At 40.0% G+C, this 21819-nt stretch overlaps 1 protein-coding gene across 2 annotated transcripts in view; it reads left to right on the forward strand.

The window, feature by feature from the left end:
• LOC310987525 (homeodomain-interacting protein kinase 3-like) overlaps window positions 1–16346 on the forward strand; it is a 46687-nt gene extending 30341 nt beyond the window's left edge. The window contains exons 12-19 of one of the 2 annotated variants that reach the window (XM_083973830.1): window positions 643–797; window positions 1124–1285; window positions 2160–2561; window positions 3075–3221; window positions 4729–5015; window positions 10002–10153; window positions 11878–12204; window positions 13228–16346. In XM_083973830.1, the coding sequence (XP_083829956.1) occupies window positions 643–797; window positions 1124–1285; window positions 2160–2561; window positions 3075–3221; window positions 4729–5015; window positions 10002–10153; window positions 11878–12204; window positions 13228–13464 (1869 nt within the window). In that variant the 3' untranslated portion in view covers window positions 13465–16346. The remainder of the gene's footprint in view (window positions 1–642; window positions 798–1123; window positions 1286–2159; window positions 2562–3074; window positions 3222–4728; window positions 5016–10001; window positions 10154–11877; window positions 12205–13227) is intronic. The other variant, XM_083973831.1, reaches the window with a different exon arrangement.
• Window positions 16347–21819: the final 5473 nt, after the last annotated feature.

Raw genomic sequence — 21819 nt, forward strand, 5'->3', positions numbered from 1 at the left:
TTTATTAATCCCACACATGGGAAATTTGGTTGTTACAGTAGCATTTGTAACATACAAGGTAAAAAAAAAAAGTAGAAGAATATGCAAATATAGAGATGTAATCCGTTTTATACATCCTTCATTCCTGCTGCCATCAAATTGCACAATGCCACGTTTACTTTTTATATCATTTCATATCATTTATATCATACCAGTGTTATGTAAGCTGCTGGACAATCTGAATTTCCCTCCTAGGGATTAACAAAGTATTTTCTGTTCTTCTATTCTATTTTTAATAAAAAACGATAAAAGATAAACATATAGTTATATACCAAAACCTTTCAGGAATATATATACAGTTCTTTACAAGAAAAGAATAAAATTATACACAGTGTTGGTAGTTTTAAGGCATAAGACAGTATTGCACAGATGAGGGGTGTATTTGGGTTTACAGCAGCAAGGTGTGCAGTTTGTACACAAAAATTGAACTGTTGGATATAAATAATAAATAACGACTGTAAACTGTGTGAATACAGCCTAAATAGTGGAATAGAAAACAGAAAAAGAGATAGTAATTGAAACTGGTCGCCACAGGCTCAGATCTGGCAGAGCTGGTAGAAATCAATAGATGATCACAAATGATTCCTGATTTTTCTGCTCCAGCAGGCCTGGTCGAGCCGCGGGCAGCAGCTCCTCGTCCCAGCAGCATGGCAGCAGATGACTCCAGTGGGTCCTCCTCCCTCCCACCCCCCTCCGCCGCCCCCATCCTCCCTAACCAATGACGCCACAGCCGGCCCACAAAGGATCAGTGACTGGGGGTGAGTCACCAAACTCTTGAGTAATGCAAACACTTAAAATCTGGGAAATTCCCCATTTTTCAAAAACTTCCACTAGTCAGCTTCACTTGTCGTATTCAGTGAAGTAACTGTGTCTTTTCCACTCTGTTGTAACATGACTTCTTCAATATCATATGAATAAATACAATTATAAACACAGCTGGACAGTTTTCTATACATGTATTTGTTAAGCCAGGTTTGACACGTGCATGAATAATATGTACTGTACATCACACTACATAATACAACTGCAGCTTTATGTTTCTCTTGCACCTCTTTTCACTTTTTTTTTTCATATCTTTCAATAGGAAAGTGCGTCCCCACAGCAACCACTACAGCTCAGTGATGCAGCAGCCTCTATTGACTAATCAGATGTCAGCGCTCTCTGCCCATCAGCCAATCAACATCGGCATAGCTCATGTTGTGTGGCCCCAGCCGGCCAATAAAAGGAACAGACACAGTCACAACAGGTGAGATCCTGCGACTCAGATGCGTCTTTAATGCTAAACTGTTCTGCTGTTTCATGTTTTATTCAACGTTGCATCACTTTATTGTGCTTCTTTGTCTCTGTGCTTTGCTCTGTCTGTCAAGTTTCTGTTTTGTTGTTTGTTTTTGAATGCACTTTGTAATATAAAGCTCTTCTAACTGTTGTTACAGCAGTTTATTGTGCTTCCTTGTCTCTGTGTTTCGCTCTGTCGAGTTTTTGTTTTGTTGTTTGTTTTGTTTGTCAATATTGCGTCTGCTTTTATTTCTGCTCTCTGTTCTTTTGTGTTTTGTGTCCTTGCAATGAAGTCTTTTGTGTGACCTGCCAGAGGACAGCGGATGAAAAATAACAACAATGCTAACTAACTCTGGTGCATTTATATCCGCTTTTTTTATTATTATTATTTTTATTATTTTTGATATTATTAATGTGCAATGTCCTTATAAAATAAATAAATAAATATTCAAAAAACGTCCAGTGCACACTAGAGCATAGGATAGACGAGATTTATTTTCAAAAGTTAAAACAAAAGGGGCGAACAACGCGTTTCATCAGATTTTGCATGAATTTGCATGAACGTCTTGTAACGTTTGGTTATTTGTCAAAATGTTGAACTGTCCCTTTTTTAAATAGACAAGGTGAAGCACACACCTGATGACAATCAAGAGCGAATCTGATGAAGCAACATATGAAACGCGTTGTTCGCCCCTTCTGTTTTTGCTTTTGATAATAAATCTTGTCTATCCTACGCTCTAGTGTGCACTGGACGTTTTTTAAATTTTTACTGTGATTTATCCTGCACCAGCTAATAAATAAATAAATATATTGATTGATTTTTTTGTGTGTGTGTGTGTTTAAAGGAACCTGACCCACTCCAGTAACATCCACATATCAGCATGCCGGACCCCCAAGATGGCCGATGTTGTCGGGCAGGCGGTGGCGGTGAGGCAGCAGCCGCAGAGGGAGGCGCCCCTGGAGGAAACCAGGCGGCTCGAGGTCCAAAACACGGACGAGGAGGAAGACGACGCAGAGGAGGAAGTGAGCTGCTTCAGAGAGGTGGTGCCCAACAACGGTAACAGACAGCTGGAACTGTCCAATCAGCAGCAACAACAACAGCAGCAGCAGCAGCAGCAGCAGCAGCGAGATGTGGCGGTCCTGATGGGCGACACGCCGAGCCCCGCCCCCAGCGTGATAAGCATTCGCAGCGAGTTGACCGACGGAGAGGACGAGGACGAAGACCCCCAGAGGTGCCGTCAGAACAGGTGAGAAACACCAAACACAGTGTCGGTAATCATTAGTTTTCAGCCTCTGGAACAGGCAGCGACTCCACAATACAGATTTTAATTACAAGAACGAACAATGATGCATATTTCCTTATAAATTTGAGCTTACTTTTTGCTAAATTCTACATACCGGTACACAAATGTGCATTTTCAAACATAAAAAACTAACTTCTTTGGGTTCAAATCAGAGGTTGAGCAGTAAAACTCTCCTGTGTGCTGAACAAGAAGCTGTTAAAACTGTAAACAACTCGGTTTAATGTCATCATTTGAAAATAGTCTTGCGTCTTTTTCTTTCTTTCTTCTTTTGTACTATTTACCTACGTGTTTATCTACTTATTTTTCTACATTATTTCTATCTTTATTTATTTTTTTAGTTCTTTGCTTTGTATCTAAATGTTATTACCTTAATTCAATGTAATGTTTGCATTTAAATAAAGAAAATAAATATAAAGATTTAAGATTTTAAATTAAGCTGCACTTTTCTGTCGGTAGGTGCAAAGAGGAGTGTGTGTGTGAGGCGTGCAGAAACACCACCGTGTCCATGGAGAGAGTGTGTTCCCTCAGCAGCCCTGACAGCAGCCTCAGCACCAACTCTCTCCAGTCCAGCCCCTCTGTCTCGCCGTGCAAGAGACCCAACAGGTACTCGTCTGGTCAAAATATACAAATAACACACTGAGTAGACGCTGTTATTTCTGCTCAGCTTAATCATTCTCTCTCTGTTTTTATTTTATTTTATTTTAATAAACACAGTACAAATAAAACAGACATAACAAGACAACAGACAGGGTAATCATAGGTTAGGTGAGAAGTTAACAGGTTCCACACGTTGTGCAAACTAGTAAAAAATCATTCAAATAAAAGATATCAAAGTTACATACAACAATATTAATGTATACAGGGGCATCTCCATAAATTAGAATATGATGGAAAAGTATATTTATGTGAGTAATTCAATTAAAGTGAAATTAATAAATTATATAGATCCATCACATACAGGATGAAACATTTCATGTCTTTAATTTCTTTTAATTGTTATGCTTATGGCTTACATTTAATGAAAAAATTAATATACAAAAGACCAATTTTAAGAAGTATGTCCATCTTAATGCACTCAGTACTTCATACCATGGATGCAAACAGCGCGCCGAAAAGCGAAACTCGCTTTTTTCATGACCAATTAGGTGACTTGTGTGAATCGTTCAGATCCGAAGAGTTTTTGTTTTGGGGAGGGGGGGGGGTCTCAGCGTCTCAGCTCGGGTCAGTAAAATGTTTTTCTAACAGGCTGACAGTGACAATCACGTGAAACTGAGGCGAACTCATTCATGGTTGCCTCTGATTACACTGATAACAGCCTACCTCCAATATAGACGCGACATGCGCGCTCATTAAAGCGGCGCGTATCTGCGTGCAGTCGGTGCGACGGCGATGCCGTTTTCCCCCCCGTGCATGTCCGTGCAGCTGTGTGCCGCGGACATGCACAGTTCCCTACGTTGCTGTGTCAGGCAGGTGTTTCCCACGGAGCTCTGCCCCGTTTCAGAGGTGAAGGAAGCCTTAAAGACGTTGCCTCCGCGAATCCGCGATGCAGAATGTGTTCTATTCAAAAAGTGAAACTAACATATATGTCCACACTGAGTGTGTAATGGACATATAATGTAGACATGTCTATTATTTTAATAGTAATAATTATGACTAACATTCAGTGAAGACCTAAAATCAGTATCTCCAAAATGGAAATATTGCAAAGGAATTTTTTTTTTTTTAAGCATTTTTAATATAGAAATGTTGGCCTTCTGAAAACTATGTCCATCTATATGCATTCAATACTTGGTTGGGGTTGAACTACTGGAAATTGACTTTTCTGTGATATTGTAATGTACTTATTTGTTAATGGTGACCCCCCCCCCCCCGGGAAATTCCTCTCTTTTTTTGGTCCTGACCCGTTTGCATCCCTGTTCATACATAACTTACAAACATAACCAAGGGGACTTCCATCATCTCTAATCCTCTCAACCCAGTTTACAGTACATAAGAGGGACAATGTAGTAATAAAGAAATAATATTAAATAAAAATAGAAATAAAGATTACATTACAAGTAGAACAGAAATTATAAAAAGGTTTAAATCGTTCTCTCTTTCTGTTGTTCAGCATGTCTGAGGACGACGGCCACGAGAGCGGCTGCGACACGGTGGAAGGATCCCCCGCGTCCGACACCTCGACCTCCCCGCGGGGCCACAACAGCCACTACCGTTACCTTGACAACAGCAACCACAACAGCTGTCCGGCTCTGGCCTCCATGGTGGTAGCGCCGCTGCTGCCTTCCCCTGCAGTGCAGGGCAGGAGCCCCCGCGGCGTCAGGACGATGGTCGTTCCACCAATGAGAGTGCAGAACAACAACAGCAGCCAGGGGATGGAGGAGCGCGTCCAGAGAACAGGTCGGTGGAAAGCTCAACCTTTCTTTTGTTTTTTTATAACAAATGAAGAGAGAGTTGATGTTTACATGAAAATATAGTTTGTTCATCGACACCCTGAGAGATTGATTGTCATAAATGTGCCAGTTCCTGCCACCTGTCATGTGGTCGATCACCTGTGCTGTGGCGGTGTCTGCGTTGCAGGTCATGTGGCGGCGGTAGGGCCTCACCGCCCTCTAGTGGGTCAGAGAGGCTTTAACAGGTGATGAAGAGAGACGAGCAGAGAAGCACCAATACCTTAGAGATGCATCCACAGCAGGCAATGCTAACAATTTCCTGCAGTTATTCCTTTATTACTTTCCCACCATCAGAACTAGGGCTGGCTATTGCTACTGATTCACCGATATTGATTCATTTCAGTTTTCATACCAATTTGCTTGGTTATGAAAGAGATTTTCACAAAACTAATGTTGCAAATTGTACAAAGATGGAACTAAATACAGTGGAAACCGCTTATAGTCATCATGTAGGTCCAGAGTCAATGTGATCACTATAAGCGGTTGATTACCATAACCGATTTTTTTAATTATTTCACTTCATTTTTTTATGCAGAACATCATCTAAATGCCATTTGTATCGTTTTTTCAATGAGAAAAATTTAACGAAACGATGGGGTCGTCATATCACGGCGGCTACAGCCACATCGTCTCACTCTCTTTTTTCAATCCTCTCGTCGACATGCGCTGTTTGGGCTGCTGCAGCCGTGCACGTAAAAGGGACACCGCTGGAAATTAAATAAATACACGTAGTTTTGAAATTGTTTTTGAACATGTATTCATTCATGAAATGACCTTTTGCCTTTTGATCCATATAAGTGGTTGATTATTATATCCGTGATCACTATAAGCGGTTTCCACTGTATAAAGATATTCATGTTTATATTAAATTGATAAAAATTAAATTTGACGAAAAAGCAGTTACATTATTGCACATTTATTTGAAATGACCCACTCCAGAGGTAAACAGTGCAATGACGTACATTAAAAGATCGTTGCAAGGATTTTATTAATCGATATCGGATCTTTCAAATGAAGATCGATATAAATCGGAAAATCGATTTTTAAAACCCAGCCCTAATCAAAACAGCAGCATCTTCACTACTTGTCCATTAGCCATGCATGGTCGACTGTTACACCTTCAGAGACCAGATATCCCAGTTTTGGTCATTTGAATGCCATAAAAAAAAGACTCAAATGATCGATCTTTTGCTGAGCTGTTATATTGGTCTGTGGTTGATTTTAAGTATGCAGCAAAATTACAGTTTTTCTCCTTAATCCTTCAAAAGAAAACTGTTATCACTGCCTGTAGTGTTTAAAATCCCTCATGACTTGACATCACTCAAAGATGATCCAGATTTTTTACAGTAGAGGAGGAGGGGGTGGGGGGTTGTTTTACTAGAAATGAAGCAAACATATTTTCTGAACACGAGCTCAGTGGTTCAGAGCTGAGTGGTGGGAAAGGTGGATGCATTTCATTTGGTATCGGTATGTTTTCTCTGCTGGTTCCAACAAAAGTTGCCCTAAGGCCGCTGATCTGTGGTCAGTTTCACTCATCACGTTCTCCCCAGGTGTTTCATTCTCATATTAATGGCTGAGTGAATTTGCAAACTGAGGCAGATCAGGGTCGAAGGATCAACTTGGCTCCTCAGGGGCCTGTTCTGAGTGCCAACAACTCTCTCTCTTTCCACACCTCCTGTGAATCTTATTGTCTAGTTTTCTGGTGCTGTGTTTTATTGGAGATTGCCAACTGTTTACACTGATGTGTAAATCAGAATTTAAGTTGCACTGGGGTCAAAACATGCTAAATGACTCCACAGCTACATCAGTCAAGGCACTCCTGCCATGAAATGACACGTGTATCTACAACATATGTCACTATAATGTCAAAAGTAATTGTACAGGTGCATCTCAGTAAATCAGTATATCATTGAAAACTCAATTTCCAGTAGTTCAAGTCAAAAAGTCCCAACCAAGTATTGAGAGCATATAAATGGACATTTCAGAAGGCCAACATTTCCATATTTTTTTAAAAGTAAGTTTTAAAATAAGTCTTTTGTAATATTCAAATTATTTGGGATACTGAATTTTAGGTCTTCAATAAGCCATACAATCTTTTTTTTCTTCTTCTTTTTTATAATATGTATTTTGAACATGTAAAAAACTAAGTAAGGCACAATTTCATTTTGTTCCTTCATATGTGAATAACCAAAAACAACCAAAAACACAAAAGCATAATCATACATATTCGAAAAGGAGTGAGAAGAAGCTGTGCTTATTGAATCCTACCCCTTTTCCACAAATCATGAATAAATCAATTCATTATTGCCCTTCATTCCATGTTAGAAAAAAAAAGAAAATGTATTAGTTTCACTTTTTTAATTGAATTACTGACATAAATAAACTTTTCCATGATATTAATTTATTGAGATGCACCTGTATTCGTTTGGTTTTCATCTATATGGCGCTCTGCATCATTCCTGTCACGTTTGAAATGTAGAAATCGGTAACAGGACTTGAAATGTTGATACATTTTTGTGTCAGATGTTACAGATGTTGGAAGTTGTAGCTCAACTATTGAGCCTCCTATTTTCCAGTTAACTTTCTATTTGTGCTTAAAACAAGCAGACTTTTGTTCACATGTGCAGATGCTGCTCTAGTCTCATTAAGAAGTTAGGCTCATACACTGGTCCCCAGATATTTGTTGTGCCTTCAGGTTTGCCTGCGTTGGCTTAGACTGAGAATTTTGTTTGTCAAAATCTTTCTCCCGTGCACCATTTAGCTGCAGCCTGTCGTCTTTTATCAGCATTTAAAGAGCAATTCAGCATCTTAGCCAAATTCTGGTATAATATGCCCATTGATAATTGCATTTCTGAAGTATCACCACATATTTTGATTTTGGTAATGTAAGAAATTCCTATTTTTAGTTAGTGGCTTTGGGGCGTTGTGATCAGGTTATTTAACATCGGCTGCTTTTCTTCCTAAAGAGAAGAATGATTAAATGGTCTCAGTGATAATCAGAGGTCAAATCCTTAGTGTTGTCAACCATTTTCACACTGAGATTAAAAATGTGATGACAGAAGGAAAACATGTTTTATTTCAATTCTTTGGGAAGAACAGAAATGTCTCATTTACAAAAGCATTCACAGCTGTAATTCGGTACTTTGTAGTAGCTCCTTTTGGCAGCAGTTGCAGCTTTGAGACTCCTTGGGAAAGTCTCTCTGAAAGCTTTGCACACATGGATTTTTGGCAGTTTATCCCGTTCTTCCTGGCCGATCCCCTCAGGCTCCATCAGATTGAACGGGAAGTGTCAGAACTGTCGTCTTCAGGTCTCTCTCCACAGATGATCTGTGGGGTTTAAGTCCGGGCTTTGGCTGAGTCAAGGACAACCTGAGACCGGTCCCAAAGCAATTCGAGCATCATCTTGGCTTTTAAGCTTTGTATGCTGCCCCCCGCCCCCACAACACATAGTATGAGGCTCCTACCACCATGTTTCACTGATATTGGCCAGGATCAAAGGGTTCTCATGCCCTCGGTCCTTAAAGGTGTACAGAAAAGAAAATTGAATTTGAGCCCACTTTGGGTGATAAAATTAATGTAATAACTCATCTTTCAGACGTTGTAGGCCAAACTTTGTGCAAAATTCTATTTTTGAGTAAATCCGGGATGAAAGTGTGTATTTTTTTTTCCGCATTGGATAATGCAGGCGCACGGATTATACGTCAGCCTGTACACGATTCACCAGCCACTGATATTGGATCCGTAATCCGTCATTCAACGTCTGAGACACGCACACACACACTGAGCTCGGGCTCGCCCCAAGCTTTGAATATCCCGCCCGCTCGATAACGACCAATCAAATTCGTTTTCCTCACTCGGGTAAACTCGTGTTGCAGCTCGTGACAACTCGGCGCGACAAACAGGACAAACGGCCATTTCTGTACACCTTTAAAGAAGTGGTGTTATCAGGCAGTGCTGAAGGCTTTAGGTTAGGGTTATTGGCAAAATCTGAATAAACTACCCATGAATATATTTGTATAAGTGTATAATCACTACAAAATAAAATTTGTTTGGTTTTCGTAGCCTTATAATTCTTATTTTATATATGCATATAGCAAGGATCTTGCTTTAGAGAGTGTCACCATCTTTCACCGCCATGTTTGTACGGCAGCAATATACAGTATATGTCCGGACAAGTTTTTTTGTCCTTGGAGGCCACTGTCACTTTGCCGACAGTACGGGACGGGTGAGTCAGTGAGCCAGTGAGCGCTGCAAACTAGAATCTGAATGCTAGATAACATGGTTTTCCCCCCATTTTACACACTGGACCTTTAAACTCTTCATTTATAGGAATTTTTCATCTTTTAGTACAAACAAAAGAAAAACACAAATTCACGATCTGTGGGTGATCTGTGTATCCAAAAGACAAAATACCATACAGCACACATTATAAACAGTCTCACTCATTGGCCAAATAAGCCGTTTCTGCCATCGTTTTTCACCCAGATCTGTTTGAAGTGAGATTGAGAAAGTCATTTTCTCTAGGATATGCAATTGTTTTACATTATTAACAAAAGTATCCATAGTGGGGCCATTTTTTCTGGAGCCAACCTGTGAATTGTTGCACACAGGTGTGTCATGTTCATAGTTGTAGATGCATCTATAGGTGGAGTGAATCAGAGCAGGATACTTTTGTAAATGAGTAATACGTGTTGTTGATTTGCTGTTTTCTTGTTCAGATCAATAAGAAACTAGTTTTCAAACAGTAAATAGTCTGAATTCTTCCTAAAGTCACCGTACTTGTCGTCTGTATCTGTTCTCTCTGTGGCCTGCATGCTCGTTTTGTTGTTTGATTGAAGTCTTGGTTTTCGTTCCACTGCAGCTCTGTGTTTTGTCCTGCAGGCTCATGTGAACTAAACGACTCACTTGTCTCTCTAATCTCAATCACTCCCAGCCTCAGACTCCTGGTCCCGGTCCAAAGGGCGCTGCAGTCTCGTAGGACAACAGAGCACTCCCTCTTCGGTGCCCCTCCTCCCATCCGCCCCCCTCCTGTCCCGGCAGCAGAAGCCCACAGGGCAGCACCAGCCGCCTCTGGCCTTTGGACAGGTCAGTTTGGTTCTTCTATCTGAAATATGGGGGCGACCGACCATGCAGACGCTGAAACCTTTAAAAAACCCATGGGGGATATTTATTACGGGATGACACGCAACAGAGCTCCAGGACATTTTTTGTGAGCAGCAGGGGAAGATGAATCATGTCTGCCCCCAAAGTATTCTGGAGAAAGTTTTTTAAGTCTCTTTCTTTTGAAATGCTCTGGATTTGAAAATAATGAGCGAGGGCTGTGTGTTACTTAAGAGTTGTTGTTTCAGTGGGCTTACACAACAGCTTGCAAAATGAGAGTCTAAACCTCAAGGGCCGTGTGGTGAGAGCTGTTTGAAGCAGACAGATGTGAGCGTTGGGTATTCTGACACTTTATGAGCGCTTACCTCAAGAGATGAAACTCGTTGCCATCGGGTACATGGAAGTAAATGAAGGTAGGTACGTGAGCCAAATGTTCATAACGCAAACAAACAGCCATCTCGGCTGGGGAATACCGGAGCTGGTCGGCAGCGCTCGGGTCTCCTGTCGCTTTTCCTGCTGGGATGAAATATTATTTCTTTTCTTTTTTCAAACACAAGGTAGAGGCTCGAAGGAATAGTTAAATTTTTCAGAGATAACCTTATTTCACTCTCCCTCAGAGAGTTAGATGAGAAGACTGAGAAGGCTTTCATGTCTCTATGGTAAATATGAAGCCAGAGCGAGTAGCCTGTTAACTTTGATTAGCATTAAGGAGACCAGAAGAAGCTGGGTTTGTTCTGCTAGAGCAATTTGCCTACCAGCACCAGGTCACAAAGAAAATGTTATTTTATTATTATATGTGTTTGTATCACCTGAAGTGCAAACGCAAGTTCTGTTTTGTGTCTTGAACAGACAGGAATGGAAAATGAATAGTGAAAAATGATTTAATGTTTTAAATTGATGGGGAGAAATAATGCATTATTGCTTTTCCAGCTCATTTACATCATACATTGTAGTGTTTTTGAAGTTTTACCAGCTCAGCTTTGTGCAGTAAATGGAGACTCAAAATAACATGAATACATCCGCACAAATCCAAAGGAAAAAGATAAACAGCTCTGGATGCATGGGGGGAAAAAAGCATTTCGCAAAAATAGAGTAAAATGGTAAAACAGAGACTGCCGAAAAACAATAATTTTGTTTTTAGGAAATTTCTGTCCGTCTAGGAGTTAATATTGATGTTTTATTGAAAATAAATTATGATTACTAAATAATTACTGGATTCTGATAAGGCTGGCTACATGACTTGAACCAAATCACGTGATCTATGTGCTTATATACCAGACAAGACTATTGATAGATAGCTGTGAGATAAAAACGAAACGTTACGAGACAGAGTTGTTTTAGTGGTAAATACAAAGACTTCTTGCTGAAAAACTGCCCCTGAAAACAACTCTGTCTGGTAACGTTCTGTTATTATCTCATAGAGTGGTGAATGTGCAGGTCACAACTTGTCCACCAGAGCGTTTTTGAGTTGTTGGATTGTGTATTTGATGAGTTTGATGAGGGAAACCAAGAAATCCCATGAGCCTCCGTAGCGTAGCTCTGAGCAGCTCACGGCTCTGCTCCGCCGTTCTAAAAATAGCTTGCACCGACAATTAAAGGTAACAAACTTACTCCTGTGACTATAGGGATTATGGCAATGGGCCAATTTGCCAAAATGTTGAACTATCCCTTTAACAGATTGTCTTTGTGTTTGTGTTTTTCTCTCTCAGGTGCAGCCGTACGGTTCAAACCACAGCAACAAAGAGTGGAACGGCAACTATGGGCCGCTGCGGCCGCACGCCTACATTCCCCCTACTGTCCACACGCACACCTTCACCCACCTGCCGCACAGCAGCCCCACGCACACCTCGGCCGGCCCGCACACACACACGCACACACACACCCTGCTGTCCTACCCGCCCGGCGGCCCCCCCCTCACCACCGCCCACCACCACCACCCCCACCCCATCCTGCCTTCCCGCCCCCCTCCCCCGCCGCTCCTCCAGCACAGCTACAGTCTCTCCCACCCGACGCAAGGAGGCACCATCGTTCACCAGGTGACGCTTTTGTTTTCTCATATTTCTCCACAGTTTCTATATTGTTTATAGCAGACACCCATTCCTGCTAATTGTTATTTATTTCTTCTATTTATAGATTGGGTCTCGTATTTCACGTAGCCTACTTAGACATCTTTGCAAAAAAAATGTCTATGTATTATGTGTTGTGGTTGTATATTCTTTTGCATCTTTTTGGCACCACATTATGTGGGTGTCCATTAGGGCTGGGACGATATGCGTTTCTCCCGATTCGATTCTTCTACGATTTTTTGGATGGCGATTCGATTTAAATTGCGATTCTACGATATTGCCGATTCTCTCGATTTTTAGTCTGCATTTTTAACATTTATCTGCACATAAATACTGTAGGAGCCTATAAATTAACATACTCCATTATAAAGTGGACTTAAACCCTTTTCAAAACCTGTACTCTCTGTATGTAAAAAAGGCTAACAAATGCACATTGCACAATATTTTAAAAAATTATTAAAAATCGATTTTTGAAAAAAAAAAATCGATTTAAAAATCGTCAAAACAGATATCGCAATATTTATGTGAATCGATTTTTTTTCTCCCACCCCTAGTGTCCGTTAGATTTCTATAAATTTTTTGTATTATTGTTGTTGCATTCACTGTGACACTTTGGGGTCATTTATCCTATTTATACTGATGTTGTTTTGGCTCGACCTTTGTTTGTGGATGGACACGCCCCCCTCGAGTCCCACACACCTGTATCTACTTATCCCTCATCAGTGTTTTTGTGTCACCACACCCTGAGAAAGACCTGTGTGAGGTCGAAACGTCGGTCCTTTTTAGTAGTATATTTTTTAGGCTTTTTTACCTTTATTTGATAGCACAGTGAGATAGACAGGAAAGGGGGAGGCAGAGAGAGGGGGAATGACATGCAGGAAAGGTCTGCCCGACGCGGCATCCGAACCGGGGACGTCGGTCCTTTTTTAATAAATTATATTTTTCTACATCAAGGCTATGAGTTGAGCGACTGCTTTTTTCTTCCTTCACCAGGTGACGCTTGGCATCAGCACGCACCCCCACCACCCGCACCACGCCGGACACAGGCTCCTCCCCTCGCCGACCATCCACCCCCACCACCAGGCCGGATACCACCCGCACCAGTTCAAGCCTCCTTTCCCCGCCCCGCCGCCGCCTCCTCACCCCTACTTGGCCTCTCCAGCCGCCTACACCGGCTTCCCGCTGAGCCCCACCAAGCTCAGCCACCACCCCCAGTTTTCTTATATCTGAGGGGCCGGACGACGGGGCCGGGGCCGCCGCCGCAGCAGCAGCAGCAGTTCCTCCTAATGATGAGGAGGGGGGGCCACGGGAAATGGACTGGGGCTGCAACCTGGGCAGGTCGAGCTGGCACCAGAGCACAACACGTACACTTGTGATGATGATGATGATGATGATAGAGATGAGATAAAGACGATAATGTGGCGAAGAAAAAGAGGACGGATAACGATCTATCATAGAAGAGAAAAAAAGTTAACAATGCTGAAGATGTTTATATGGTGTTTTTTTTTTTTTTTTTTTCTGTGAGGACGAAGAAATTCACAACCTCTTGAAATGCGAATGGAGGTTCACGTCAAAAAAGAGAGCGAACGTCAAGATCTTGAAAGACTTCCTTTGAAATCATGTCGGCTAAGGGAGGAAACAACGATTTAGAAGAAAGAAAAAAAAACCCACAAAGCTTTATTATAAGAAGAGCGTTACAGGAGTGAATTAATTCACAAACGATGATGACGACGACGATGATGATGATGATGATGATGATGATGATGATGATAAGGAAATTTTAATTAAGAATGTGTCCTTTGCACATTACCTCCTGTCATTTGTTGTTGTTGTTGTTGTGTAGTGTTCAGACAATGTGATCTAATTAGAGGCTGGAAATCGCTCGTTGTCGTCGCTGTCGGATCAGATCTCAGCCTCCCCCCTTCCCTTTATCTCTGTTGCCTTGTAGCATGTGCTAGCCGGTCAGATCTGTTTGTTAAGCCATCCCAGTCTGTATTAATTAATTAATTGATGGATTAATTAATTAACCAACCAGGATCGAATGCTCCTGTCTTTGTTGTTTCAGGCGGACTTCGCTGCTGCCGTCTTCTAGTGCCTTAAAAAAAACCAGAGTCTATGACGTTACTTCAGGAGCTTATACAGTAGATTGTAAATTTAAATGGGCCTTTTAGCACTTAACCTGCAGACTCTGATTTACAACGGGCTTATTATTATTATTATTATTATTATTATGGATAAATATGAGGATAAAAGCTTGTGGTAATGTTTTAATGTTGGCAATTGTTGGACTTCAGTTTGCTTTCTAACTCAGAGTATGGATTTACTTTAGCTAGAGGCTGCACATTTAGGGCTTTTGACTGAATGAGCTTTTTATGTACATAAAGAGTGATTTGATATTTTGATAATCGATTTCTATTCACTATAGTACTTAATTCATAACAGTATTGTCACTGTTTACTGTAACTGCAATACAATCTAGATAGCCTCTGGGTTGCTTAGTTTTTATTATTTTTGCGTTTAGGGTTAGACTTGCAGTAATGCATTTTATGTTTTTAGTTTTTTGGGAGTGGCATAGACTAAGGAAAAAAAAAAAGATTGTTTTGTGTTTTTATTTTTAAATGCTTGTCAGTGTTTGAAATAACCTATCAGCTTACAGTGTCATTGCTGGGCTCTTGAGTGTTAGAGGTGTATTGGTAATTGTTTAAAATATTTGTGTGAGACGAACCTTCTTTCGTCCATGTATTGAAGCCTGTTGTCAGTTTTGATACATTCCTTCAGGGTGGATGCATAGCCTTGATTATTTTTTTGGGGTTTTGTGTTTTTATTTTTATTTTTTGATTTCCAGTGTGTAGTAGTAGAGCTGCGTCTTTACCTGTCGTCATATCAACCGGTATTTTACTCCAATCAGCACCAAAGACTGTTCATTAATCATTTCTGAAAGCATGGTCGCTACTATTTCTCCTTTTCACCTCCAGCATACTGTTGCAGTTATCAACATTGGACTATATTGTGAGATCTCTATTTTAAAAAAAAAATGAGGTTGAGGTTTTATTTTTCTGAGCTATGTTTGGCAAATTGTATTTGGAATGTATAGATAATAAGCTGCTATGTACTGATTATCTGCCACTTCGTAGCTGTGAATTTAGAGGATTAATCTCATTCTAGCCTGCATTCTCTCTTTTGTATTATAGGTCTGAAGACTAGATACAATAGAAGTGGGTTTTATTTTGATTATAGAGTGTATTGAATGCTATTCCTATATGCTAGTGCCTCTGTATATTGGCTTTGTTGTTTTGAAGTGATTGTAAACTGCTGTAATGGAAGTTATGAGTTTTCTTTTTTTTTATTACGTTGCTTTTTGGTGTGTGCCTGTGTGTGTTTTTTTTTCGTGTGTGTGTGTGTGTATTTAGCATCAGTATTTCAAATGTAGGCTGGGTTCACTCTCGGATTCTGTAACCGGTGTGTTGTTGATGTACTCTTTTGTTTTTTTTTTCCTTCTTGTTCTTCTGCTGACATTTTATTTCCGTTATTGGACTGTATTTGCAACTCCTCGTACTGTACAACTAGTGCCTTTCTTCAAACAAGTGGCTGACAGATGACGTCTTGCATTGATATCAAAGCAGTCGGAAATCTGTTGATTAATTCCTTTTCAAAGGGGATCAGCTCCTATTTTCACATCACGAAACCCCAAAGTTGTTTGTTTGACTGAAATAAGGTCTGAAAACAATCTTCTTCTTTTTTTAAAAAGAAAGAAAAAACAACATAATCCTAAGAAAGTACAAGTCAGGGAATGTTTTATTGTGCTCACCAAGAACACGCCGTGCAGTACTCAAAAACATATACTAGGGCCTGAATATACACAAATGCAGAGCTTTATTCTCACACCGTGAATGTATTTGTGGAACTCAAGACATCTGTTTTTTGGTTTGCATTTCTGATGGCTACGCAGCATTTTCTCTCCTTTTTTTGTGATTGGGATGTTGATAGTTCCTGTATGCAGCTATTACCATTGGTAGATATCACACCATGTGTTTTTCAGTCAGGGGTTCTTTCAAAAAAAAAAGAAAAGAAAAAGAAATGCTTTATTCATCAATCATCATATACAAAGGTTAGGTCCAAAGTTGTCCCATCCTCATCTACTCCTTGTACTACATTATGGTTTTGCTATGTTGCTTAAAATAATGGGTTTTTATTATTGTGTCTGTGTCTTGTCTAAATATGCTACTGTGTTGGCGAAACCTTGGACAAAACGAGAGGATGCACACGCTTTTTAGCTTTGAAGTGCAGCCTGGAATCATAAACGCTAGGTGTCGTGGGACAGTAATCTGTACTTGACTTCAAGGATTTTTTCTTTTTTCTAACTCTGCGGTGTGCAGCCTCTCGTCAATTACCCCCCACGCCCCCCCCCCCCCCCCCCCCCCCCCTCCCCCACCATACTATCTCTATTCTCTCTGTCAGCTCAGCACCTGTGATGATGAGATGCACATATGTGATGCACCACACTGTAAATCCAACCCCCCCCCCGACCCTTTCCACCACTTTGGGTTTTGATTGCTGAGGGGTAGATAATCCCACCACCACCTCCCTGCAGCTTTTACACCGACGGTTGCATCATCAAAGTCACCAGAGGGTCACACGGTCCCAAATCCAAAGCTCCCAACAAGCACAGGGAGCAACAACAGCAACAGCAACAGCAGCAGCCTCGAGCGACAAAAGCAGGCCTAAAAGACGCTTCAAACGTTTCTAAATCATGAGGGGATGTTATTAAGCGTTCTGTGATGGAGGGCCTTTAGTGCAAAAGGCTGTAGTCGAGTGTCAGAGATGAGAGAATTGGCCCCAGGCCTGCTTTTTATTGGGCCCCCTTCGTGTCGAAACGACCAACACGACAAGCACAGGTCATCTCATCTAGGGTACTGAGCTGAAAAAATCAATTGTGTAAAAAATTCGACTCCTGAGACACGTTTTGAGTATATCGTACCACAACTGTCTAATTATCATGTTGGCATTTATTGTTATTTAGACACGAATATGTAGACATGATTGCTAAATTGAAACTGTTACTGTTCTAAATATGTGTAGATTTGTGTGGCTTTATGATTTTATTTTTTATTTTTCTTCAATGCTACACTAGTTTGACATGTAGCAACTGCACTGTGCAATATAAAACAATATGAGGACTGGGAAAATGATTAATGTTTGGATGTAATAATGTGTCTTACCAGTTTGCGGTCATTTTCTTTTCCCCCCTCTAGTTCTCAGTGAGTTTCAATGTGACCAAGCCTTATGTACTTTGTCACAAAAAGCGGGTCCTTCTTGGTGACTCTTATTGGTGAGTGTCAAATTATGAATTGATGGTGTACTATGTCAAGATTCACTTTGAATTAAAAAAAAATCTTTTGCTTCATTCAATGTTTGTTGTCTTTGTTGTTCAAAGTGCATTTAGTGGGAAACAAGCATCAGCCATTTGATTTTGATAACATTAAAGCATTTATAAATAAAAAAGTTTCTCTGTAGCTCTTTACTCTTTGTCGCACCAGACATTTACTTTTACACAATAAAAATACAGCGTATGAATGTCCTGTAACTTATATGAATTACTTTATTAAATCCCCAAAGGGAAATTCATTTATCTGAATAGAGCCGTCCACCACCGCCGTTTTCTTGGTCCATCAAGATGTTATGAAGTAGAAGTAATAATAATAATGAACTTTATTTGTATAGCACCATTAAAAAACAGTTACAATGTAGTTTATAGAACAAGCAGATAACAGTCATCAAAAACATTAAAAACCATAAAAACAAAAACATGATCTGCTTTACAGAGTGAGCAGCACAGCAACCACAAAAACACTAAAGACACTCCTGCTGAACAATCTCCTCTCCCCACAGAGGTTTCCATCCATCAGTATGTTTTTCATTTAGTGTCACTGTCTGGTGGATCCTGTTCTCTAGGATTTGTTGTGTTTTTTTTATGGATGTCTTGACCTTTCTGTCCTTGTTTTATGTATTTTAATGGCCTGGTCCTTTTAACATCACGCCGGAGGACTTCAGTTGTAGGCATAAATTAGCCTGTGGACATTTACAGAAATGTTCATGTGTACTGTCCTCTAAATAAATAAATAAAACATAAATAAATAAGAGTAGTTGATAACATATGACAAAAACATACAAAAACACAGCAAAAACAAAGCTTATGTTGAGTAAAAATTCAGAGCTGCCAGACATAGTTTGCTCCTACCAGCTGAAGTGCATGTTCTGAAACAATATTATTGATAGGCTAGGAGGCTACTAATTACTTTGCTAATTACAAAAAAAAAATTGACTGATACTTAGAAAATTAACATACTAATATATAAGGGCTTTAAATTGTATTGTGTGACCAGTAAATCTTAAAAACACAACATTTTGGAGTTGAGAAATAAACTCTGTATAATACATACATATACATATAATAATATAGTGACCCAGATTCGCACTTTGTCTAATTGTCTTGTTTCTATGGCAACAAGAATGTTGCAGGAAGGACGAGTCCCTCGAACCCGAGATTTAAAAAAAAAAAAAGTCATTTCAACACTTCCGGTTTCCTCGTCCCATTGAATATTTGGCGCCTGGAGTTCACGATTTGACGTTTTATTGTACATTGACATTTAAAAGACGCCAGTAAACCATGGATGTATTATATTAACACACACGTCTTGATTTCTCTTGGACTTACAAGCCGCGATTTAGTTGCTAACATGTGGCTACATGAAACTACAGAGGTTGTTGGTGAGGTGATCCCTGGGACATGAAAACATGATGACCAACAGGCCACTTTGACTGCACCCCCCCCCCCCCAAACTAACTTTCTAATAAGAAAGGTTTGGGTAGAAGAGGTAAGTACGCTAAATCTCACAACTTGTTTTGTGTTGTGTTGTAATATTGGCTGTTTAGTTTAGTCAAGTGAAGCAGCAGGGTGATGATGCTAACTTCCGGGTTGGGCCATTTTCATTCCACGGACAAACGTACTTTACACATTTTGACTATGAAGTTAAGATTTGGCCTAGTAGCTAGTAACCAGTTGAGTGAAATGAACTCGTATCATCCACAGACATTTTGTGTTTCGTCATTAATGTAACTGCTACGTGTAGCGAAATTAATGCCAGTTAAAAAGCTCTGATTTGCGTTGCTAACGGAAAGAGCGCGCAAGCCCCCATCCGCCACCGTCTGCTGCTCTTCACCTTGTCATTATTTATTTCAGACACATTGTAAAAGACACACAAAGAATGGGAGGAAGGAGGATTGCACAGTACTTAACCACAATTACCACTGCTGTCAAAATACACAAACCATACATGTAAATAAAGCACATATGAGACAGCATTTACTTACTTTAGACATAAGGATGAAGGTTTTGCCTTGGTTTGTTCACAATGTCCAAGATTAACCTTGTTTTTAGAGTTACCAAGTCTCATAATTTTTAATGTAAATGAACGGGTAGATATCCATTCTTTAGCCTTCAAAAAGGACTTCAAACACTCAAATCTATTGATCATCCATGAAAACAAAGAGCTATTAAAACTAACTTCTAGCTACCTATGTTTAGATGGACCTTTGTCCCCACACTAGCCTACACTTTTATGAAATATAACTATTTATTTCATTGTTCTTTTCCCATTAAATCAATTAATCTTTTTTTATTTTTATTTTTTAAAGAGGATGTATGCTATAGCCTATGAATATTACACTGTAAAGCTAGCTCACCGTACAAGTAGCCTACATAGAAAATATAAGAATCATGTCAAGACAGTAGCCTATACTTTAGGTGTTAGCATTGTTTAAGTCTGCATTTGGCAGAAATAGCTAAAGTGGTGACCTATTTTGGGTTTTTTTGTGTGTTTTTTTTAATTTATGAAAGCAAGCAGTTAATAACTCCTCCTAAGCCTCCCTCTGTGTAAATTTGGGCTAATGCATTTTGATGACATAACACTGACAGTGTTTACAAATTAAAATGTCCCACAGGATGTTCCGGCAGCAAAAAACAATGGTTTCTCCATTATTTCTTTAACAGTAAATTGGGCACAATGGGAACAGGGTCTAGCCTAATGATGAGTGTATTTCCCTTGCGTGGTTGTTGTCATCTTTTGTTTTTAGTGACTGGCTTGACTGTGCACAGGCAAGAGTGACAGTGCCCACAGCTCCCACCAGGGGCCGCCTGCCTCCTGCTGAACTCAGATCTGCCAAAAACACATCTTTACAGCAGAGCAGCACTGGCGTCACAGCCTGCCTTGCTTTTTTTCTTTCTTTTTTTTAACAGTCCTTTAATGATGCAGAGGGATTCACACTAAAGAGGCAAGCAGAAAGACACAATTAAGTGACCAGCCTGGTCTCACATCTCCGGTTTTATCACTGATGGGAGACTCTGTGACCGTGTGGACCAGCCTGTTCCTGTCATTTTATTTTGTAAACCATAATCACACCACACGGAGACTTGTTTGTACCTGCTAGAGGCTGCGTGAAGTTAGACACAATAGACCAAGACAAGACCGGAAGTCAGTCACTTTTCCTATTAAAAATGAATGTTATCAGTTTATCTTGTAACAAAAATAGCCTGTAATACAGAACAACAAATAGCTACAGTATATAGTAGGTATTAGTATGTAGTACACAGTGATGAAATACAAGAGTGATAGGCTACTATTGTTATAGGCTACTTGTCCTCAATGTTTTCGAACTGATTGGATCTAATCTACCAGAAGTGTGACTGACTTTTAGGTTAGACCTACTGTATATTAATTAATTGATTGAAACCTAGGAGATTCAGGCGTCCGATACAGCAACAGTTAAAAAAAGGAGAGGCAGATGACAGTCAAAGATAGTTGGGTAAAGAAAGGTAATTAGCTAATAAGAATAATACACAAATGAATAAATAGATTATTAATTTATAAATGGTTTTGGTTTTAAATGGTTTAAGAACGGGCTTCTCCAATTAAACTGACTTTATTGTTCAAAATGAGTTAGTCGCTCATTCAACACCATTATGCGAAATGCACTTTCAGCTTCCATAGAACTCTGAGAAAAACATTAAATAATATTATTATTTTTAATGTGTTTATTAATTTCTTTTTAATCAATAAACAAACATACACAAGACGGGACCAAACAAAAACAAGCTCAGTTAAATATGATGGCAAGGGGAGAAATACAATGGGACCTAAATAAAGAAAAATAATACAGTTTTTTATAGCCTACAAATGCTCTGGTCATTATAGCAGAAATATTTACATTAATTTAATCAAGAAATGGTTCCCATATTCTTTCAAAGGCATTCGTTTTGTAACGCAGGAGACCGGTCAGATCCCACAACTGAGGGGGCTTTATCTGAGATCCAGTGCTGAAGAAGAGCGCTTTTATTTTGAAGGCAGCGCTGGTTGGTTTCCGGTGTAGATCGCCGCGCATTGACGCAGCTGCCAGCGGAGATGGAGAGCGCGCTGCGGTCGCAGTAGGGACATCAGACTGAAGCGCGCTTACACACAGAAACACACACAGAGACGCATAGAGGAAAAGAAAAAAACAACAAAAAACCCAGATCTCTTTGTTTCCTTA

The sequence above is a fragment of the Trachurus trachurus genome, assembly GCF_905171665.1.
Source record: "Trachurus trachurus genome assembly, chromosome: 6".
Lineage (NCBI taxonomy): Eukaryota > Metazoa > Chordata > Actinopteri > Carangiformes > Carangidae > Trachurus > Trachurus trachurus.